Source organism: Rhinoraja longicauda, chromosome 3, assembly GCF_053455715.1.
Source record: "Rhinoraja longicauda isolate Sanriku21f chromosome 3, sRhiLon1.1, whole genome shotgun sequence".
NCBI classification, from domain to species: Eukaryota; Metazoa; Chordata; class Chondrichthyes; order Rajiformes; family Arhynchobatidae; genus Rhinoraja; species Rhinoraja longicauda.
Genome location: NC_135955.1, coordinates 25200987 through 25226061, shown reverse-complemented (window position 1 = coordinate 25226061; position 25075 = coordinate 25200987). Strand labels below are relative to the sequence as shown.

General features: G+C 42.3%; 1 protein-coding gene across 11 annotated transcripts in view; it reads left to right on the top strand.

Moving 5' to 3' along the window:
* The window catches only part of plppr1 (phospholipid phosphatase related 1), a 78110-nt gene that overhangs the window by 21003 nt on the left and 32032 nt on the right, over window positions 1–25075 (top strand). For 10 of the 11 annotated variants that reach the window (XR_013547118.1, XM_078396884.1, XM_078396880.1 and 7 more), the window contains exon 3: window positions 19754–19942. The exons of the other annotated variant lie outside the window; for it this stretch is intronic. Coding sequence is in view for 9 of the 10 variants with exons in the window: in XM_078396884.1 (XP_078253010.1) it covers window positions 19754–19942 (189 nt within the window). In the remaining variant the exon portion in view is untranslated. The remainder of the gene's footprint in view (window positions 1–19753; window positions 19943–25075) is intronic. 11 annotated transcript variants of the gene reach the window in all.

Sequence of the window (25075 nt, the reverse complement as noted above, 5' to 3'; positions counted from 1 at the left end):
GGGTTAGAGATTAGAATTGTGTATTGTGTTTACTCCCAGTTGTAAATTCCGCACGAAACAGAGCTGATGTCTCTTTTGTTTTTAATGATTATCACCTATTATCACCTGGAGGAAGCCTGCATTCAATTTAGGAGTCTAGCCACAAGTCTGATCTTCCTATTTCTTAAATGTACTTCTGGTTCCTGCTCAGTCATAAAGATAAGATACCTTAGTTGGTTTTGTGAAATTTGTGCTTTCAAGGATCTTCAAAAAATATAGATAGAAACACGTTCATGTTACTGTAAACACCATCAATTACCATCAGTTTAGGGATAGTAAAAAAATCATGGCCTTTGTCTCTGTAGCATGCAACAGTAAACATATACTGCACAAAGTACAGATTTATACACTTTTTAACTTTCAAAGATCCATTATTTAAAATTTCAATTGAGCACTTTTTAACTAATCTTCTCCAAGTCCTCAGCATCTACTTCCTAATTAGATAACATTGCTTGCCTTTGCTAAGATCACCCTTGTCCTGTTCGTAAAGAATGCATGTTTTCATTCCCAGTTTGAGCGCACAAGGTTAATATTTTGCGAAAGCACAAAGTTTAAATTAACATTTGACAATGTCCATCGGTATATTTTTGTTCAAATTGGGCAGCGATATCGCAGTCTGTGCAAACCGCCAAGCAAATGCTGTTGTCTTAAACAAAGCAGAAAACTGTGAAGAAGATGCACAAAGTTACTTGAGTAGTTAATGAGATGTCACTTCAGGCAAAGGTTTTGGATCAGGCTGTTGTAACAGCATGATCACACTGGAACCCAGCAGAGTTACAAAGCCCCTTTAATCCAGCCAGTGAAGAGGTTCCTAAGTTCAGGAACTTGCTTGCTGCAATCATGTTAATAAGGCATTCTTCCCGTGACTTTTGGCAGCTGGTACATCCATCATCCTTCCATCGTTTGGTTTGAAAACTGAGAATTCAGAGGCATGAGACAAGAACTGAGAAATTGCACAGTGGTCTGGCCTGACCTTCCAGCCCCTGACCTCACGTCCCAGCCTGGATGGGGGCTGGTTGGGATAGACCTGAACTACACGATTGAGAAAGGAAACTGTTCTTGTGTGAAAGCCATCTATTGTTCAGGACGCTTCAAAGTTCAGCACGAGGTCTGGGAGTGCTTCCTGACAACTGCGTAACAGCTTCCATTGTTCATCCACGGACCTACTGAACTGACTGTCTGCCCCTCTTCTGAGGTCTCATATGTAGACTGTTGCTGCTGGTTCACTGATCACCTTTCCCACAGGGATGCCAAGGGCAAGAAATACAGCATAGAAACAGGCCCATCGGCCCACCGAGTCCATGTTGACCAGCGATCATCCATGCACTAATTCTATCCTACACACGAGGGACAATTTTACAGAGGCCAATTAACCTACAAACCTGCACATCTTTGGAATGTGGGAGGAAACCGGAGCACCCGAAGGAAACCCATGTGGTCACAGGAGGAATATGAAAACTTTGTACTGACAGCACTCGTCGGTACGATTGAACCAGGGTCTCTGGCACTATAAGGCAGAACCTCTACTGCTGTGCCACGGTGTCGTCCCAGGATTTAGCTTCAAGTAGAAAATATAGGAAACACTCAGCAGGTCAGGCAGTATCCATTCAAAGAGAAACAGAGTTAACATTCCGGGTCAGAGAACTTTCTTCAGAACTGAGGAAGAATTAAGGATTTTTATTAATGATACAGTCATAAAGACATGGAAACAGGTCTTTTGGCCCACCAAATCCATGCTGCCATGAACCACCAATTTATAAAAAATTCCATGTTAATTCTTTTTTATTGCCCCACATTCAAATCTCCCCTGATTCTATCACTCACCGACACACGAGGGGCAATTTACATGGCCAATTAACAGAGCAATTCACATGTCTTTGGGATGTGGGAGGAAATCAGAGTAGGTCTGAGGCAAACTCCACAAAGACTGCACAAATGATCAGGATTGAACCGAGGCCTCTGGTGCTGTAAGGTGGCAATCTATCGCTGCACCACTGTGCCGCTATTCTGAGAGAGGAGGGTGTGCAGCCAGAGGTCATGGTACCTCCATATTGGTACAAATGACATAGGGAGACAAGGGCATGCAAGAGATTTTAGCGAGTTACGTAGTATCTTAAAAAACAGGACTTCCAGAGCCATAATCTCAGGGTTACTCCCTGTGCCACAAGGCAGTGAGGCAAGAAGTAGAAAGATAGCGCAATTCAATATGTGGCTAAGGAACTACAGATATATGGATCACTGTGCTCACTTCCAGTGCAGGTGGGACCTGCACAAAAGGGGCGGGTTGCACTTGAAGTGACGGGGAACCAATATCCTCGCAGGGAGGTTTGCGTGTTTTTTTACTTGGGAGGGAGTGTGAACACGCACATGCATGGAGTTTGCATGTTCCTCCTGTGACCGTGTGGATTTCCTTCCACATCCCAGGGAAGTGTGTGTTGCAGGGCTGATTGGACATTGTTGGCTGTGGGTGAGGAGTGGAATCTACGGGGTGTTGACGGGAATGTAAAGGGAATAAAAAGTTGATTGGCTTGGTGGGCTGAAGGGCCCGTTTCTGTACTTTATCTCCCCATGACTCCTTGAGCTGGAGGTCAATTGGAGGCACATCCAACGTCCCACTTCAGTGGAATTACCATTGTACCTCTCAGTGGGCACTAGCAGAAAGATTAGGTGAACTTTAGCTGAACCCCCAGGTCCTCAGTTTCACACCAGGCAGGCCTGAACTACAGGCAGTGACCCATCTTTTGGATTCTGCTGATAACGTTAAATGCAAGTTAGTGTTCCTTTATTTTAAGTTTAGTTTAGTTTAGAGATACAGCCTGAAAAAGGGCCCTTCGGCCCACTGAATCTGTGCCAACCAACCATCACCCGTACGCAATGGTAAACCTATACACTATGGGCAATTTACAGATGCCAACTAACCTACAAATGTCTTTGGAATGTGGGAGAAAACCAGAGCACCCGGAGAAAACCCACGTGGTCACAGATAGAATGTGCAAAATCCGCACAGGCAGAACCCATGGTCAGGGTCAAACCTTGGTCTCTGGCACTGTAAGGCAGCAACTCTACTGTTGTGTCATTGTCCCGCCCTGCTTTTGATCTTTGAAATTTTGATTTTTTTTGCATTTTGATCTGTTTCTAATTAAATTCATTAAAAAATATTTTAATCATGTTTATTTCTTAATTAGTTTAAAAAATATGTATCTGCTCTTGGAGATATTGAAAAGAGTTCACATTGCTGTACAATGAGGTGCTCTATATGAAGCCAAAGGTTGATCGTAGATATAGAGGGGCGGGCAGTACAGTCAACTTAAATGCAGGTGTGCAGGCATTGCAGGCAGTGAGTCTGGGTACTGAGGTAAGTCTAGCTGGATCTAGTTGAATATTATTCAATTAGGCTTACTTTCCTTCAAAATATGTCCAAGATATAAGGTGTAGCGAAGTCTTAAGGAAGGTTAGGGTTGACCAAATTTTTCATCAGATCTACTGTGCAATAGGCCATTAAAGCAATCCTTTCCATCTCCACACGAAGCTTCTCTCATCCCCATTATATTTATGCCAATCGACATATGCTTGCATTCATTCTTCCACCATCTGTGGTTGTACCTTGCCCTTAAATGCAGCAATGATAATTTCATGAAATGTCAACAATGGATTAGTGCCTGGTAATCACGCATGCGATAGAAAGTTGTGGATTCAAGTCCTACTTCAGAGTTCAAAGGACAGAAATCCAGTCTGTCGATGTCCAGAAATTCGATGCCATGTGCTCAGCTGTTGGAAATGACATCTCGTATATAAGATGTCAAACCTCAGCCTCATTTATCGTGTGTTGTGAATGCAATCGATATCACAATGTTATGTTGGAGAAAAGTGAGGAAGTTATCTCATCTCTCCCTGGTGCCTTTCCCAAAATGTGTCCCTCAATCAATATTGCTTGAAGATACTGTGCACAAACTGTGAGCCAAGTTTCCAATGATGAGCAAAGAGCATCTTGCACTTCCATTTCAGGATGTCCCAAGACAAATTGCAGTTTATAAAGTGTTTTATCACACTTACACTTATCAAGTAGAAACTGGTTAAAAACCTTGTGTTGGAAATATTGTGTGTGGAGAAAGAGCGGGAGTGTGGAATGAAACAGCGCTTTCAATAAAGCAGCACACTCCATATTTGCCTCATGTGCCACTTCTTCATTGAGTGATTCCATAACCTATTATTACTTCTTATGACCTCATGGCACTGTAGCTAGATCAGAGATTGAACAGCATGCCTTCCCCGTGGGGGCAGGTCATTGGATATACCAGTTTCATTCAATTAGGATTCAGTCAGACTGCTCCATGTTGGACTTACCTCAAACTTTAATAGAAACTTTCATAAACTGCAGAATGCAAGAATTAACCCCTTGGGTTAATTATCTTATGATGTGAGGCTGTCATCATTAATGGGTCAATGATTGAGGCGTCAACTCAGAGCTCCTGGAAACACAGCTGGCTAATCATTTTAATGCAAGTTGTGGAAATCAGTTCATTAATGGATGATCCAATATTCAAAGTCGAGTAACGGTACCAGTGGGCTGATGGGATTTGCAGGCATTATTTATGGAACAATGCTTTCCTCCAATTGAACCATGTGTGTTTGGAACATTATGTGGATTAATTACATTGTTGCATAAAGACCTTTACAGCACAGAAACAGGTCAGTCAGCTCCATTCACCGATATTGAAGTTTATACTTGCAGAAGATTCTGCCTACCCATTGTCATCGCTGTCTATTGATATCTCTGATGTCTATTTGTCATCTCTGAGATTAAGATGTCCCCTTTGCACACCTGTCTGCTTATCCAGCCTCCCTTTAAACGTGTCTGACAGAAATTATTGTGCAACCAGAAATAAATCAGGGAGGATCTGAAAGGAAATAGGGCAGGTATGGCAACAAGCAGCATTGTGGGGTTAAAAGGATAGGGAACATGACAGGATTCCACATTCACTGTGACTGCTATCTTTATGTTTGTATCATGTGGGAACTGTGGGAGGTGTGCCTGTCTCTCCTTCATTTCCTTTTCCTTTGGGCCATCCCTTCTCCCACTCACATTCCCACCATGTCATGTCAATTATTAGCCTTACTCATCCTTCTGGAGCCAGTCTCTTGATCATGAACCTACCACACAGGTCTGTTTTCCTCAAGACAAAAAACCACTCAGTATACAGCTGTAATGTGCCTCACGCTTCAACAGTGTCATTACTAAATCTCAGCTGGGGCCTACACCCCTTTAAGGGTTGGCTTGGAGTCTCAGGAAATTAATGGTCAAACTCTCTAATGCTGCTTTAGGGAAATAAGGGCATTAAATAAAAGCTGCGTATAGTGGCAATGATACAGATGGGCAGATGGGAGATGGTGGTGTATATATCCTGCCATTAAGCCAAAGACAGACACAAGGAACTGCAGAAGCTGGTTTACAAAAGCAGGTGTAACTGACTGGGATTGAATCAATCCTCCACCCGCCCTTGAAACCACATTGGATAGCTATAAATTCACATTTTCTGCATTGCTGCTATTCACAGTGGATAAACTGCCATCCCCACCTGTTCTGTCCCATACATGACATCAGATGCACTGATATGATTAACTATCATTTGGTTCCTGGGATTATTATCTGAATGGTGGCCGATTAGGAAAAGGGGAGATGCAACGAGACCTGGGTGTCGTGGTACACCAGTCATTGAAAGTAGGCATGTAGGTGCAGCAGGCATTGAAGAAAGCGAATGGTATGTTGGCATTCATAGCAGGGTATTTGAGTATAGGAGCAGGGAGGTTCTGCTGCAGTTGTACAGGGCATTGGTGAGACCACACCTGGAGTATTGCGTACAGTTTTGGTCTCCTAATCTGAGGAAAGACGTTCTTGCCATAGAGGGAGTACAGAGAAGGTTCACTAGATTGATCCCTGGGATGGCAGGACTTTCATATGAAGAAAGATTGGATAGACTCAGCTTGTACTCACTAGAATTTAGAAGATTGAGGGGGGATCTTATAGAAAGTTACAAAATTCTTAAGGGGTTGGACAGGCTAGATGTAGGAAGATTGTTTCCGATGTTGGGGAAGTCCAGAACAAGGGGTCACAGTTTAAGGATAAGGGGGAAGTCTTTTAGGACCGAGATGAGAAAGTTTTTTTTCACACAGAGTGGTGAATCTGTGGAATTCTCTGCCACAGAAGGTAGTTGAGGCCAGTTCATTGGCTATATTTAAGAGGGAGTTAGATGTGGCCCTTGTGGCGAAAGGGATCAGGGGGTATGGAGAGAAGGCAGGTACAGGATACTGAGTTGGATGATCAGCCATGATCATATTGAATGGCGGTGCAGGCTCGAAGGGCCGAATGGCCTACTCCTGCACCTATTTTCTGTTTCTATGTTCCTCCCAATCCGCGATATTCCCTTTGTCCCACCCCTCCCTCTCCCACTTTCTCCGCTGCTGAAAACAAATATATTTTCATTCCCGACTCTGATGAAGGGTCCCAGAGCTAAAACCTCAACCCACTTTCTCTTTTCACACATGCTGCCCGACCTGCCTTAGGACCAAAGGGCTCAGCCTCAGAATAAAAGGGCTTACTTTAGAATGATGAGGATGGATTTCTTTAGCCGGAGGGTGGTGAAACTGTGGAATTCATTGTCACAGATGGCTGTGGAGGCCAGGTCATTGGGTATTTTTACAGCAGAAATTGAAAGGGTCTTGATTAGTAAGGGTGTCAAAGGTTATGGGGAGAAGGCAGGAGAATGGGTTTGAGAGGGAAAAATAGATCAGCCATGATCAAATAGCAGAGCAAACTCGATGGGTGGAATTCTACTCCTATGTCTTATGGCCTTATGATCTTATAAATACCATACTTTGACAGTCAGCCCAGATTACTCCATTCATGTTTTCAGAGTTGAACTTGAAAAGCAAGAGTAGAACCATATGAGCCATAAGCTGACCCATACTCTGTAGAACAAAGGCAGTAAGTCATGGAATTGACCAAATGTTAATCTATTTTGATGAAATTTGGACAGGCTTTTGTGAACCTGGATGAACATGTGTTACAATGGTAATCTTTTTTGTTACTACTGACCCTCATCTTGCAAATATTATGTTGCAGTGGTCACTTTAGCTTCATCCATTTACCTCCTGGCAGTCCCCTGGGCAATGTGAATGGATGGCATTGTGGCACAGCTTGTAGAATTACTGCCTCACAGCTGCCCCGTCCCTGGTTCAAACCTCACCCCTGGTACTGGAGGTGTCTTCAGAAGGCCGAGTATTGAAAGACATTGGTCGCTGTAGTCAGGAGTTACACGAAACTGATGCATGAAGCAGGAAGGTTGTAATAAACAAAAAGGAGAAATTAGCACCTACTTGCTGGTACTAAATGTGCGATGCAATAGCTGCTGGCTGTTGAACTCCTGCTGTTCATAAGGTCATAAGATCACAAGTGATAGGAGCAGAATTAGGCCATTTGGCTCATCGTCTACTCCGCCATTCACTCATGGCTGATCTATCTCTCCGTCCTGACCCCATTCTCCTGCTTTCTCCCCATAACCTCTGACACCCGTACTAATCAAGAATCTATCTATCACTGTTTTAAAATATTCATTGACTTAGCCTCCACAACCTTCTGTGGCAAAGAATTCCACAGATTCATCACCACTGTTGAAGTTCAGTTCTGTGGAACTTCATTTTCAGTACACAATGTATGGCAGCCACCATTCTGTGAGTCCAGCTTGGCCAACCAAGGGCAGCTTGGCCAACAGTACAGCTTGGCCAACCAAGGACAGCTTGGTCAACAGTACAGCTTGGCCAACCAAGGGCAGCTTGGCCAACGGTACGAACTTCCAGCCCCAGCTCCTTGCCGGCTTGTTGATATAGTCATAGTCATAGAGTGATACAATGTGGAACTGATCCTTCGGCCCAACTTGCCCACAGCAGCCAACATGTCCCAGCTACATGAGTCCCACCTGCCTGCCTATGGTCCAACTCTCTCCAAACCTGTCCTATCCGTCTACCTGTCTAACTGTTTCTTAAACGTTGGGATAGTCCCTGCCTCAACTACCTCCTCTGGCAGCTTGTTGCATACACACACCACCCTTTGTGTGAAAAAGTTACCTCTCAGATTCCTATTAAATATTTTCCCCTTCACCTTAAACCCATGTCCTCCAGTCAACATCTCAACAGAACTATTGAAACAGATTTCAACACCTGAATGAAGTGAGGCCGCAATTCTGCCGCAGAAACCTGCTGGGAGCTTCCAGCAATTCTACATCAGATGAAAGACTTACTGTGGAGAATGGCTGTCAGTGAAGACACAGATTTGCTTTGACACAGATTTGCCTTGACACAACAAAGGGAGATGAGCTCTGCCTCATCTGTGAGGCAGTGTAATTGACAAATCTAGTGCTTTATATATCAACCTAGATTTCTGTATTCAAGCCTTGCAGTGGGATTTGAATCCATAACATTCCGACAGGGAGGTAAATGCACAATTTAGTAAGCCGTCGCTGACCCTGACCTAGCTGTTAACCATGTCAAATTAACAAGCCCGAAGCTTGCTGTTGACCACCAGAAGAATGTAGTCAGTGGTAGGTAACACATGAATTGATTTGTTACAAAGGGATCCTTCTCTTATCAATCTGTAGCTGACTAAAGTGATCATTCTCTTATAATCTGTAGAAGTATTGATTTCATCTGAAGCAGATCATGTAGGAAAGGGCAAAGTAATAACAGCAGGCAGGAGAATATTGTAGGGATAGGAAAAGGTCAAAGGGTCCTATCCTGATGTTTCAGCGTCCCTAGCTTCATCCTTGCTCAATCCTTTAGCACTTCTACTCAGTCTTTCTGTTCATCTGTCTCCTTCTCGCCATTGCACAGGTGCTCTGCACAATCTCTGCCATTTGCCATCTCACTCTCTCTGGCCCACAGACAGACTCACCTGCATACTCCCTCGTTTTTCTTTTGGTTTCTTTCACTTTCTCTCTCTTTTGCCCACATAGACATTTTCTTCTCTTGTTTTCTCATCCTTTCACTATTGTTTCCAGTCTTATTTCCTCTCCCTTTCTCGTACACTATTATCTTCTCTCTCTTTCACTCTCTCTGCCTCTCCCTTGCTCTTTTTAGCTTCTCTTTGCTTCTTCCCTCATTGCATTCTCTTTCCATTTATCTCTCTCTGTCTCCTCTATTCTCTTTTTCCATTCTTCTGTTCTCTCTTTCTAACTCTCTGCAGAAACTCATCTGATTGCCTCTCAAACCCAATTAATCTATTTACCTCGCCTGCCTCCCTTGTAAGTTACTTGACAGCTTTATTAAATTTTGGATGAAGAAAGGTTATGTTTGACAACACTTCTTCCTCCCCAACTCTCTCATTAGCAACAACCCTTGAAAATGTTTCTTAGACTTGGACAAACAAGGCTTTAAAGCCCAATTTATGTTATGACCATCTGCAGCCAATTGCCTTAAAGAATGCCACTGGAGAAAAGCATAAACTCCCTGAGCTGTCTGTTGTAGCGACCATAGAGATTAGTCCTGGGAGTCGAACCCTCAGATTGGCCAGCACCTGTACCTGTAGGGGTTGCATTCATGTGCAGTGAAAGGTTTGACTTAAATTAATTTTGGCAAGTCAGTGGTTTTAGGAGCAACAGACAATAGAGGAAATAACACTTTGAATCGGAACACAATCGCCATGTCTCTAATTATTTTAATAATCATATTATTTGCTTCTTTATCTCAATGGGTGGAAAAAATGAAGCAATTTGACTCTGTTTATGATTTTTAGCGAAAGGTCTGCCTAAATTCAATGACATACATCATAAGCGGAAGGATTTAAGTTATTATAAAGCACATTAGGTGACCTCAGGACATCCCAAAATCCTTTACAGCCAATTAAGCGCTTCTGAAGCATGGTTATTCTCGTAGCACGGGACATTCAGCAACCGGTCCACGCTCAGCAAGATTCCACAAATAGTGATGTGTCTTCTTTTGATGCTAGGATAAAATACTAGGAAGAAATGCTGCCATCAACAAATGGAGCCTCAAATTGTCATGTCATCTGTATATTGGAATCCTGGGAATTCTAATGTAGAGAACAACATTTCTATGTACAACAGTGCATTGGGCATACATGCCCTCTCACAGTGGAGCACTCCTGCAGTAGCGCACGTACTGATACATCTCTTCAGTGAGGCTTAGCCTTAAGAGTTAGAACAGCATGCAGGTACAGCAGACAGTGAAGTTGTACAGGTCCCTGGTGAGACCGCACCTGGAGTATTGTGTGCAGTTTTGGTCTCCTACTTTGAGGAAGGACGTCTTGCTATTGAGGGAGTGCAGCTTAGGTTCACCAGTTTAATTCCCGGGATGGCGGGACTGACATATGATGAAAGAATGGGTCGACTGGGCTTGTATTCACTGGAATCTCGAAGGATCAGAGGGGATCTTATAGAGACATATAAAATTCTTAAAGGATTGGACAGGCTAGATGCAGGAAAAATGTTTCCAATATTGGGGGAGCCCAGAACCAGGGGGCACAGTTTAAGAATAAGGGGTAGGCCATGTAAGACTGAGATGAGGAAAAACTTTTCCACCCAGAGAGTTGTGAATCTGTGAAATTCTCTACTACAGATTGCAGTGGAGGCCAATTCACTGGATGTTTTCAAGAGAGAGTTAGATTTAGCTCTTAGGGCTAAAGGAATCAAGGGATATGGGGAGAAAGCAAGAATGGGGTACTGCTTTTAGATGATCAACCATGATCATATTGAATGGCGGTGCTGGCTCGAAGGGCCGAATGGCCTACTCCTGCACCTATTTTTCCATGTTTTCTTTGTTTCTATCTAGCTAGCTGGAGCTGGCATGGCATAAAGTCTGAGTGCTGTAAGGGCACTATCATCATGGCACCATTTTAGAGGTTGAAAATTGATTTAATTTTTCTGGGCTAATGTGATAAAGCCAAGCCTCATTTACTAAACTATAAGAAATCCCCTTAACTCATTTTTCTCAAGTGGTTTTTAAACAGCCAGCTTTCAGATTGAGAATTCAAAATTGTGCTTCCTCGGCATAATTATTGCTGTAACTTCAATGTTGATTTAGAGTCATTGAGATTACATTTACTCAATTGCCTTTGTGGGAAACTTAGTATGTATTCTTCCTCAAAAGCCTTTTAGAATCCGTGACAATGCTATTGAATCCTATTTTCAGTTGAATCTGGGGAGGTAAGAAATTGTTTAGTGGTGGTAGCTGGTGATGTCTGCTCATTCTTATCCCTGAGAGAGGGGTCTAAGCATTTAGCTGGAGTCTTGATCAAATACGATCAAGCCTGATGATGCAGTGCAGTGCTTAAGAAAGCGTTTGGAGATGATGTTAATCCGAGGCACTATTTGTCTTCTCACTTGTAAATGTGCAATCCCGTGGCATTATTTTGAAGAAGAGTCGAATTCTCCCAGGCATTCTGACAAATATTTATCTCTTCTCAGCTGTATTAAATCACATTTACTGGTTTTCAGTGTACTTCTTCTGAGACTTGCTATGATTCCACCACAACCACTTTTCTCTACTTTACAATCATGACAGCACTTCAAAGGTGCTTCATTGCCTTTGGACATCCTGAGGTCTTGGAATCTGCTTTAGAAAAAGTTCAATCTTTTCGTTTGTATTTTGGCCTTAGGATTTTAGACAGTATATATTTATTTATTTATCCATTGTTCATTGCCCCTGTCAGTGGTAGGAATGTTGACAGACAGACCTTGACAATCATTGCCGATTTATCATTTAATAATGGAATAATCATTAATACTTCAGTGAAGAAATCATCAAGCATTAACAAGGTGAAGTTTAATTAAACTTGACATGCAACATGCCATGCAGAATAATGCACAAGCATTGGTTCTTGGTGACTTGTGCCAATATACTAGTGGCTGCTTATTGTGTAGGCAAGAACTGCAGATGCTGGTTTAAATAGAAGATAGACACAAAATGCTGGAGTAACTCAGCGGGACAGGCAGCATCTCTGGAGAGAAGGAATGGGTGACATTTCAGGTTGAGACCCTTCTTCATTGGCAAGCAGCGTTGTCATATTGCACATGGGGTGTGATGTTTGGATGAAATTAGTATTTTTGTGACTTCTTTCGCAACCACTGGACCTTCCATTGAAATACCCCTGAATTTGTACTGTTGTAGTATTTGAAACACAGCTGCCAATTTGCACACAGGAACACCCAGAATCTGGAATAACATTATGACCTGGTAATCTCCTTTACAGATGTTGCCTGAATAATCATATTAACCAGGGCATCAGACCACTTTAAGGGGATCAGACCATTTCTTCTACTCCTTACTGGCATTGGCTGAACGGTTCATGTGAAAGGCACTCCTCGAGGAGAGTGACTGAGTTCTGTGCTTCCATTTCTAGGATGGGATCCCACGGTCCACATGTCTCCAGATGCAAGAGTGCTATTACTGAGTCGTGACTCTCTAAATACTGGGAACACCACTGGACAATTTTTAAACTTAAAATGGGACCATCGTGATCAAACTTAAAGATTAGTTCAACTGCAGGGCTGCTGCCTCTGCATGTCTGTTAGATAAGGATGCGTAGAACAATCATGGACCACTGTTCTTTTGGTTTAGCGTGCCATCCGTGTTTCCTGGGAGATCGTAATTAGTCTGGTGTGATCATTATTCTCATCAAATGCATTCCTTGGTAAACAGCTGCCTCCCTGTTGCTGAGCAATGAAACTTGCAGGAACAGCCCTGGGCGAGTAGCATATGGGGATGGATCTCCAACGTACATTTTGTGCTTCTCAAAGTGCATCGTGCTCTTGGTCACAGAGATGTGGACATCCTCAGGGACTGATGCTTACCTGGTTTTGTGCTTTCAACCCCCTCCAATCCCCGGCACTTTCCTTATCCCATTCCATTCTTACAGCGCATTCCAAATGCAATCCGAATGATACATGAGGAAAGAGCTATATTCATTCATTGCCATCAACCTTGTAAAGGTCTCCTGATCTTAGAGATGTGAGTATTGTCACCATGTTTGATACCAGGGCACTAAAGGACAACCTGAACGAGAAGACTATGGAGAAGTAGAGAGGCTTAGAGTCATAAAATTGTAGAATCATACCATGTGGAAATAGGCCCTTCGGCCCAACTTGTCCATGTTGACCAAGATGCCCCAGATAAGCTTGTCCCATTTGCCCATCATTGGCCCATATCCATCTAAATCTTCCCTATACATGTATTATCCAAATACATATAAAGAAATAACCAAGAAGGTTAATGAGGGAAGGGGCATAGATGTAATCTAAATGGATTTCAGCAAGAAATCTGATAAAGTTCTGCAGGATAAGGAGGCGTTGGAAGGTTAGATTGCATGGGAACGTTTGATGGTGATGTTCTGAGAGTTGGCATAGACAAGACCTGGCCTCCCAAATTCTGATGAAATATTAGAAGGTGGAAGCAATGACGAATAAAAGCGAGGGATAAATGGATGGGGACAGGTGTCTAAAATGATGGGAAAATTCACAAGGCTATATGATGAAAAAGTCTTGATGCCGACAGGGATTATATTCTGTAGCTAACTGCTGCTAATAGTGGTGGAAATTGAATTTCTCCACGTTCCCAAAAAGATTTGGATAGGTGCTTGAGGAAAAATCATTTGCAGAACCATGGAAAATAAACGGCGGAATGGGTCTGATGTTATTGCGCCATCAGGGGCTAACATTTGCAGAAAGATTAACAGCAAGGGATGGTTAAATAGCATTCCACTGGGAAACAGGTGTTACTGTCAACTCAAGAGGTGCAATGAGTGGAAGTGGAAGTGCCTTGGTATCATGGATGTTGGCAGGGCTTGATTGTTCATTAATAAAAGTATCTATGACCTCTGAAGAGGGAGTCCTTCAGTTTTTGCAAAGCAAAGTGGATTCACTGCTGAGATAGCTATTGGTGTCATGTTGTGAGAGTGGTCAGTTTGAAAGCCTAAATATTACTTTGTGCTGTTTAATTAACAAAATGCATCAACCATGAAATCTGAGCATGATATTAAATGCACTCCTTTTAATGCAAAAACCCATACATTTCTCTGCAATGTTTGGCCTGAGGTCTTTGTGAAAGGGGACTGGAAAATAACACAGATAGAAGGTGACGTGAGTGTTCGGAGGCAACATTTTGATGAAGTGCATTAAGTGAATTGGAAAGATCCTCCCATTGGATTAGGTTCCCAAGATTAGCTTCAAGTACATTTGCATAGCTGGAGGGCATTTTGTTCAACGATTTCTATTAAATACGTCGGTATTCTCCTAATAAGAATCTATTTGCAATCCCTGGGAGAAGATGAAAGATTTAAGGAATGAAGAAGTAGAACCGATTCTCAATTGCAAGACAGAAAGTAATTTAAATTATCTTATAATTTGGTGATCTTGGTCCAAGTTTTTCACTGATTCTTCATTGCTGGAAAATGCACCAAATAATTCAAAAAAACCATGTTGCTTGTAAATGGTTCCATTCCATTCTTACTTATAGTCTATTTTGTCTGCAGGAATTCCTGATTTATGGCCCATTTTTTTGAAAAGGGTGTGAGTGAATTATGAACCCCAGGGTTTTTTTTTTACAGGTTATGGGTTTTAGTTGGAACTTTATTTGGCTTTGTCGATCAGTTTGTGATAAGTCTTCTGTGTTGTCATATCTTTGGGTTAGTAAATGGATGTACAAATTAATGAACACATAAATTAGGAGCAGGAGTAGGCCACTCAACCCTCAATGTTGCTCTGCCATTTAATAAGATCATGGCTGATCTGATTGTAATCTGAACTCCACATTCCCATTTACTGGTGGAAACCTTTCTCTCTCTTGCTGAATCATTATCCATCTATCACTGTCTTTAAAACATTCAAACACCTTCTTCAAATGTGCTTTAAGGAAGCATTGCAAAGTCCCGCAGCTATCTGAGAGCAAAACATTTCACTTCATCTTTGTCTTATTAATTAATATTATTTTTGAATAGTGACACGTTCTCTGGTCTCTCACATGAAGGTCTCCCCCCATGCATCCTGTCAAGGCCCTTTGGGATCTTATTTGTCTCAACCTGGTCCCCTCTCATACTTCTCGTGGACAAAATAATCTGCAGAACATCTACAGTTAGAGAATATACTCATTTTAATTTCCACCCAAATACACAAGATCACATTTTCTCCCATTATGCTTCATTCGCATCCCCATTTTTCCTACCTGTACCTCTTTATAGCCCCTTTCTGTCCCCTCCACAACTTACTTTCTGAGCAATCATACCATTAGTGCCTTCATCCAAATCATTTTCATAAATTGTAAAGAGGTTGAGCCCTTGGCATTGATCCCTGTGACACACAATGCATTATATCTTGCCAACCAGGAAAAGACTCATCTACACTCATTCTCAGTTTTCTGCCAGTCCACCAACCTCCTATCGATGTTAACATATTACTACCTACATATGATTGGTGACATGACAGTGTTCGGAAGGATTAGCAACGATTAGATGAAGTAGATTCAATGAATTGGAAAGATCCTCCCATGAATAAGATTAGTTTCAAGTACATTTGCATAGCTGGAGGGCATTTTGTTCAACGATTACTATTAATTACTTCTCTATTCTCCTAATAAGAGACTATCTGCAATCCCTGGGAGAAGATGAAAGATTTAAGGAATGAAGAAGTGGAACCGATTCTCAATTGCAAGACAGAAATTAGTTTAAATTACAAGTGTCCCTTATAATTTTAGTGATCTTGGTCCAAGTTTTTCATCACTAAAAAACGTACCAAATAATTTTTTTAATCCATATGACATCCATGCTGCTTTTAAATGGTTCCATATGGTTAATTTTGCTTTCTGCAATAATCTTGTGGAATGACACCTTATCAAAAGCCTGCGTATAAGTGCACTCCATCGACTTCATGTCAATTCTGGCCTTTTCTTACCTCCAGTTCCCTCCACTACACTTTCAGTCTGAAGAAGGCTCCTGACCTGAAACATCACCCATCATTTTTATCCAGAGATGTTGAATGACCCGCTGAGTTACTATAGCACTTTGCGTCTATCTTCGACTTCATGTCATATCTTCAAAGAACTCCAATTATTTGGTCGGATATGTTTTCCTTCCACAAACCATGTTGAATTTGCCTATTTACCGTGATTTGTTTTCAACATCCCCTACTATAACGCTTTCAGTGATAACATCCAACATTTTCCTTCTGACAGATGTCAGGCTAATTGCTTTCAGTCTCTCCCTTTTTGAATAAAAGAGTTACATCTGCTATTTTTCACTCTAATTGAATTATATGAAACTCAAAAACAATGCATTCACTGTCTCATAGAGTCATAGAATGATACAGTGTGGAAACAGGCCCTTCGGCCTAACTTGCCCACACCGGCCAACATGTCCCAGCTACACTAGTCCCACCTGTCTGCATTTGGTCCATATCCCTTCAAACCCTGTCCTATCCATGTACCTGTCTAACTGTTTCTTAAATCTTGGGATAGTCCCTGCCTCAACGATCTCCTCTGGCAGCTTGTTCCATATACCCACCACCCTTTGTGTGAAGGGTGTGTGATGATCTCAATCGTCATTTATTTTAACACCATGGGATAAAGTCCAGCAGGACCTGAAAATATATCAACCTACAGCTCCTTTATTTTGCTTGGCGCTACTGCCTTAAATATTTCAATTTTCCTGATTCTTTCCCCTTCCGATTACAGATTTTCAACTATTTCTGCGTGGCTATTTGTATCCTCTGTAGTGAAGGCGGTTGCAAAAAAAAAAATCTTTAATTCATCAACCATCTTTTTGTTTTCAATTATTAATTTCCTAAACTTGGTGAATATGGAACCATCATTTGCTTTATTAACCCTTTTTTAAATAACTATCAAAATTCTTGCCATCTGCTTTGATATTTCAGCCAAGCCCAATCTTTCCTTCTTTTTTTAATCTACTGGTTATGTTTAGCTGTTTCTGTTATTTTCTGGCCTATCTTCTAACCTGCTCCCAGGATTTGCACAATTATGCAGATTAAGCAATTATGGTTTTTTTTCTTATGTCCACGTTACCTTTATCTTATCCAGTTAATGACAATGGAAGGCTCACCCCTTGCAAAATCTTCTTCCTTGCTGGATGTATTCATTCTGTGTTTTCTAAAAAAAAAATATCCTTAAAAGTCTGCCTCTACATCTTGACTGACTGATCCTTTAAACTAATCTGCCGGTTCATTTTAGCTAACTCCACTTACATTCCTTCACGGCCACCCTTATATGAATTCAATCATTTTATGATGCTGCTATCGAGGGTGCCTTCACAATTAGGTCGTTAATCCTATCACTGTGCACGATACTAGAGGCAGAGAAATAGACCAAAGTCAAAGCTAATGAATTAGGATTTAGCTGAGACCTCTGTTCATTGACAAAAATGACTCTTCAATGCTCCATCACCAGGTGATGTAGACAATGGGAAACATACTACTCCTCCCACATCTTTCCTGGGAACATAGTAAAGGATGATGTGACATTTTATGAGGGATGTTGCAGCTCAATATGGGCTGGAGACTATTCTGCTTTGGTGGGTCTATGTGAAGCATCTCCCGCTGCTTTCAAAAGGCTGAATTTAATTGCTGTCAGGGTGATGTTGATGGCTCTGTGTGAGAAGAATTTGCTGATTACAAGGTTCTTCCAACTTTCTTCCTCCGTTGCAATAAGCAGTGTGAAATCAGCGCCTCCTGCCTATTTCTTACATACTTTGAAATCTTCAAAGTGGAAAGGCAGGTAGAGAGATAGTTTTATAATTCGTCCTTTAGATGAGTGAATCTCAAGCAAGACAAATATTTATTGCTTATTCCTAAATGCACTTAAATGAAGGTGATGAGTTACCTCCGCTAAGCTCTTCTGCTGTCCTTATGAGGAAGCTCAGACCTTTGGCTGAAACTGAGTTGATGTGTTCATTTTATATCTTAATACTTGAATTTTTCTTTGAGCAACATTGAACCTGTTGAGCCAAATAACTCGTTTATTCTGGAGACACAAGGAACTGCAGATGCTGGAAGCTTATGTAAAGCCAAAAAGTGATGGAGGTACCTAGCATGTCAGGCAGCATCTGTGGAGGGAATGGACAGGCAAAGTTTCGGGTCTGCACCCTACTTCAGACTGATCGTAGAATGAGGGGAGCCGGGGAGAAGGTGGAAAAGAGAGGTGAGGTCAGGACAGTGGCTGGCAAATGATAAATGGATACAGGTGAGGCGGATTTAATTGGCAGATGGGTGGAGTAAATGACAAAGGAGATAAAGTGGATGATAAAGATAAAGGGAGAAGGGAAGTGAAATGTAAAGGCAGAGGGAAGGATTATAGGTGGAAATAGGACAGGAGGGATAAGAAAGAAGGGAATAAAAGGAAATTGAGGGACTGGGGGATGGAAGATGAGTGTACATGGTAGGGCAAAGAAACAGGGTGACTGGGAGTGTTGGGAGACAGTGGAATAAATGGAGGCGCATTGCAGTTCAACGCAAATCTGTGCAATATTGTTCTATTTTTGTGAAAATAATTCTCATAGAAGTTGTAAAATTAGGGAAAACCCTCAGAAAATGCTGTAAACAGCATGCAAACACCATTGATCAAAGAGAAGCAGAATTCAGTTTGAAGAATTCAGTTCTTCAGTCTGAAGTAGGGTCTCGACCCGTAACGTCACCCATTCCTTCTCTCCAGAGATGCTGCCTGTCCTGCTGAGTTACTCCAGCTTTTTGTGTCTATCTTCAGCAGAATTAACATTTTGGCTCAACATCTCTTTGCTGGAACTGACCTGAAACATGACCTCTGTTTCTCCATCCACAGATGCTGCCTGACCTGCTGATTATCTCCAGCATTTATCTATTTTTATTTCAGATTCCCAGTAATCCAAAAGTATTTTTCTGATTTTCATTTGCAAAATTAGGTTAGGTGTTACCCCTTTAAACCTCCTAAGAATCTAGTGAAATTTTACTCAGCAATGTTTCTCGATTTGTTTTGACGATAATTATTGCAGCGTGCTAATTTAATATTCAGGACCCTCTTTCCTGTGACTCCCAAGACTCCACCAGGGTCACGGGATAGATCGAGTTGCCTGTTTGTAGGTTCAGTCTGAAGAAGGGTCTCAACCCAAAACGTCACCCATTTCTTCTCTCCAGAGATGCTGCCTGTCCTGCTGAGTTACTCCAGCATTTTGTGGGTAACAGGGGTTGATTTCTCTGCTGCAGCTTTGGGAGTGTGTTACAGCTGGTCAACAATACAGCACATTTTAATTACCCCAGAAATGTGGAGAACTGAGATTTGCAACATTTGCCAAAACCTAATGTCTCTGGAAACAGGTGGGTTGATAAAAAAAATAGAGCCTATTTTGATGTTTAACTCGAGCACACATTGCTTTTGTAGTCAACTTTGATCACTTAATCATTAGTGACACTCTGGTGTCTTTTAGTAAAGTGATGACTGAAATCATTGGTTCCCTTGCCTGGCCCCTGGATCCCCATATGAAGCACTCATCTGTGTCATCTGCCAGAGGGTTAACGCAAGCGGTGGATCAAAGGGGAGAGCATGTCACTCAGATGCAGAAGCATCGCTGAGATGCTGCAGGGAGCTTGCACTATGGGACACAGCATCTGAGGCAGCAGGACAGTTTCAGCAGTGACGACAGCTCCGCTCTATGTTAACTATGCTGTACTTTCAGCTCGTCATAATGGCTGGGACCGTACTGCTCGCCTATTACTTTGAGTGCACGGACACCTTCGAGGTGCACGTCCAGGGGTTCTTCTGCCAGGATGCTGACTTATTGAAGCCCTACCCGGGACCAGAAGAAGACAGCTTTATCCCCCCAATCATCCTGTACTGTGTGCTGGCAGCAGCTCCTACCATTATTGTAAGTAAGACAAACTGTACTGCATGGTGTTCTATAATTCCTGTCAAAACTCTCCCTACTTCTCAGTTTCTCTCCCGCCCTCAAACATCTCCTCCTACAGAACCATACCTCCCTCACTCATCTTTGCTCACCCCTCTTTCTCATTTTTCTCTCACTCTCTTGAGTTTCTTCATAAGATTGTTATATCTTTTAGAAATTATTTCAGTTCAGAACACAGTACATAATCTGGGTGTATCAACATACTGATTTTTTTTAATGTCCTGGAGAATTTCATAGATTGTAAGTAATCCCGGTAATGCATTGAGCTGTTGGCTGAAATTCAGTTTAAAATGAAAAATCCATGCTACCATCCTTGCAAAGCTATTTGTGTGTGCAGACGATTCTTTGTTTGCTTGTCAAAGTTTTTACATCAGCCTCTGATAAGTGAACTATTACTGCCTTACTGGAATAAAACGTTTAAAGCCTGAAGTAGCAATCCATTCACTGTTTCTGTCATTGCCACATATTCCCACACCCATTCACCCTTTACCATCTGTGAACAGTGTTTGATGCCATTGGGAGAAGTGGATTCACTTAAGAGAAGTGGATTCACTTAAAGAATTCCAGAAATTCATCACATTTTAATTTGAGTGAGCAGCAACTTTAGTGATTTTGTACTTTACTCATTTACATTTCCAACGTTTTAATTACCTTCTCAATTGTCATCTACCTGTTTATCCAATCAATCACAATAATAAAGATTCCAGCTAAGTATTGTAACTCCGTAATATCAGTCGTCTCTTGCCCTTGCAAGACTTTCATTCGTTTCTCTTCACAATGGATCAATTAATGCTGAACTAATTAGAATCTGGTGAAATGGTGCAGAAATTGTTTTCAATTCCAGAACAATTACATTTTCCAGAAGAATTATTCCTTTATTTTTTTGTAATATTTTCAAAGAATTCAGCCTGGAAACTGTATAGCTTAACTCCTGTTAAGTCATACAAATGTTATTTGCAAATCAGGCAGAAACACACTTAACCCAGTGTAGATTATGCTCGCCATCGTTTCTGGATGAAATAGCACCTGTCTTGAAATGGAACCAGATGTTTCCATGCATGACTGACATCAGGAATCTTGGTACTTTTCTGGTGTTGCATGCATAGCCAGTAACATTACTCCCAGTGCAACACTCTTTTTCGGCCCTGACCAACACAAACTGGATCTTCAGGCTGCAATCTGCAACCATTGTAGATCAGTTTCAGTAGAACTGGAAGCACCTCTCATTGTGTTGTTGCTCTTAACGTTATTTAACCGGATGCTGTGATGGCACTGGTCCACAGAACTAACTGGGAGTGTTGCCTCTGATATTTAGCTGTCGAGATGCTCATTCAGTAGCTGCCTCAGTGGTGAGATATCTGACAGCACTTCCATTACAGGAGGCATTGCTATTACGATGACTGACAACTCAGAGTGGGTCGGGAAACTTGAGGCAGGAGGTAAAGATGTGCCCATCTGCTCTAAGCCTGCTCTGACTCCTGCAGGGTGCTCTCTTTGTGCCCAACAAGTAGATGTAGAGACTCCCTTCATTGTGTCTGACACACCGCATCGCACTTGGACCTCTCTGATGAACAATGTATTTGCTGGCTCATGCTATCCAAGGTTGGCATCACTGATATATGCAGGAGATTCTTCGACCATGCTGTCATGCTTGTGTTGACCTCCCCAAGATTACATTGACTCAAAACTTCTTTGCCGCAGTTAGCTACAGCTTAACTCCATCGTCCCATACACTTGCTACTCTGCACTGCTTCAGAGGTGCCAGCCAAACACACTATTCCCAGAGAAATAATTTCATCCATTTCAGTTTTATTGACAACCAGGTAACATCTAGAGCACTGTGATCTGTCAGCGATCTTGGCTTCTTGTGAGTACAGCCAGCCATTGTCTGCACTCACATGCCCATATGGAGCCAATCTTAAAAATGCCAACATTTTCCTCAACAATGAAAGGTTTCCACTTCTTCATCTGTAGTCATGGATCTCCAGAAGTTTCCTCATTGGAATGCCTTGTTTGCAGAAAGGACGCATAATGCCTTCATTATCAGGGAGACCAAGCTGCTGAAAATGTTTGGGGGCCTTAGATGCTCACGAGGTTTCTCTCCAACCATGGTAGCTGAGCATAGATAAAGCGAGAGCCATGCAAGTACTGGAACCAGTACTGATATAGTGAACTATGTGTGTTTTTCCTGGTCACTGGAGCCCACACCTCTCCAGGGACGTCCCGCAGTACACACCAGTAGCGGCAGATTCTCCATCATGGTGTTTGCTGTAAGCGCAGCCACTGCCAGAGATAGAGCAGCAAGGACTCACGGAGCCGAATGACGAGGCACTACCTTACAAGTTCCATGAGCAAGAGGGTTAGAAGCAGAAGGAAGGATACCAGGAAAAGTCCCAGCTGACCATCGACTACCTCGTCTCCTGGCAGAGTAGGGAAGGGCTGGCTGCATGAGCTTAAAGGTCTCCTGGATAGATGCTTCCCATCATTGAGCTGCACATTCACTGTTCCCAGTGCAAACCAAGTGACCACGCTTACCAATGGTTCACATAATTAGATAGGGGAGCCCAGAGGACATGTAAAAATGCCACACCTTGCCCTTTGCAGGTCAGCCGGCACGGATTATAAAATGTCGATGAGTGAATCTCTGATCCAATTACTGGACAAGGGAGAAGCACTTGCATCTGAAAAGATGCAGCTAATTTTTTATCAAATTGTTGGATTGGATCAAACAGTGAAAGATGTGTTGTTCCCTGTGCCCTGGCCAATATTTAACTCTTATCCAACATCATAAATATCCGATGACCTGACCTTTTGTGTGATCTTATTATGCATTGATTGACTGCCACATGGCAGTAATGACTACTCACAGGTGTATTTAATTGGCTGCAAAGGCTTTGAGAATGTCCTTAGTTTGTGAAGTATGCTACGTAAATCCAAGACAATTTTTCTTCTTAATAAATATATAATCCTCTTATCCAACTCAATGCTCTGGCCTAAATATTCTCTCACATTCAAACATGTGAATTAGAAACAAGAACAGGCCACTCACCTCTTCAAAAAGATCTGTTCCTGAACTGTGACTGCATTCCTGTTTACTCCTCTTAACTTTTCATATCCTTTGTTATCAAGAAGATTTCAAGCTCTCACATGAAAGAGTTTTGAAACAGTTCAACGTAAGAGAAAGGGTATTTTGATATATAACTACTTTATTTCCCCTCAGGGCACCCCAAAGGGCTTCATAGCCAATGGAATATTTTTGGAATGCAGGAAAGTTTTGGGCGGCAGAGTGACAGGACTTGTGGAGCTGCCGCCTCACAGCACCAGAGACCCGGGTTCGATCCTGACCTCGGGTGCTATCTGTTGCATGTTCACTCTGTGACCACGTAGGTTTCCTCGGGTGCTCCGGATCCCTTTCACATTCCAGAAACTTATGGTTTTGTAGGTGAATTGGCCTCTGTAAGTTTCCCCTAATGAATAGGGAGATGACGAGAAAGTAGGGTGATTGATGCTGGGAGTGTGCTCAGTGGGACGAAGTGCCTGTTCCCATGCAGTATCTCTAAATGAAACTTTCTAAACTAAACATGGCAAGTTTGCACACAGCAAGCTCCCACACACAGGCAGCAGGATAATAACAAGTACTGAGAATGAGTGAAGTCTAAATATTTATTTCTCGCACTGGGAAAACTCAATGTCTCTGAAATATGCCGTGGATGACTGAGTGAAGGGACAGAACCATAGTGTCAGTAAAATGCAGGGCAGATCTCCCTCAGTACTTCACTGAAGCAGTCGACGTTTACACTGAAGTTCAGACAGAGGGATGGAAACAAACAACCATCCGACTAAGAATCAAGAGTGCTACGCAGTGAGCCACTGATCCACCCATCTGAAGGCGATAAAACTTGACTGCACCTTTTTAGTTGGAAGTTCCGATCCCTTAACATCTTCAGTTGCTGTCAAGTCCTGTTGCAACAGTTCTGGTGACTGACCTAGATTAGCTTTTGTTGCAAAGTCTCCTATGATCTCTGCTCTTTGTGTACCCTGGGGGGAAAGGAACAAGCTTGATGATTAGCATTTTTATCAAATAGACTTTGGATCACTTCATGTATAATTTTGCATAATATATTATTTTGATTACTATCCAAAGACGTGGCATATGTGTTTGTATCTGATTAAGACTCCACAGCATATTATTACAGGAGATCATTCAATGTACATACATCCAGAATTGCCTGGGTATTCTAGGCATCTGTGCTGTTTTGCATTCTGTACATCACCTCTTCTTTCTAAGAAAGCCCTTCCAGATTGAGTTTCACTGTTTGTACCCCTTCGTTATCACCTTATCCGCAGCCAACAATGTACCATTGTGGTCTCCACCGTTCCTTGGTTATCAGTGCCGGCTCTGACTTGTTCATACCTTGTCCCCCTCTCCCGAAATGTCACCTATTCCTTTTCTCCATAGAGGCTGCCTGACCTGCTGAGTTACTCCGACATTTTGTGTCTATCTTCCAGATTGAGGATGTCGTGCTTCCACTAAAGTTTTATGGGTTCTGAGGAATGCTGATGAGTACAATGGGAACTGCAGTCTCTGGCTCAGATGGGGCAGGAGGTGTTTGATTAGGCGGGTGGGAGGGTACATTGTGAGGTAAATGCACCCTTTCCCATCTGCTCTACATGCATGAACCCAGGGTTCTCAATGGTTCCAAAAAGCATTTTTGCCATTTTGAACGATACTAAGGTTCCCAGGAGTTGGTGAGAATATCACACTTCATCAAGGATGCATTGAGAACATTTCAGAATCATTTCCTCTTTCCATTTGGTGGCGTTTTGGTATGATGAAACTCCGAGCACGGTTTCTGTGTTGGAAATCTGGTGTCGGGTTCAGGAATGCTGCAGCCTGCTTATCAGAGCTGCCTGAACATAATTAGACCCTCAATGCTAGTGGATGTTGGCCTGGACAAGATGCTGGCTGGCATCAGTTCATTTATCCTGCCAGTTCTTTTGGAGATAGCGTTCATGGCATCTGTTCAGTGGCAATCAATGAGAGAGTGAAGATCACTATTGCCTGAGAGGCCATGGATTATTTTGCCAGGTTTG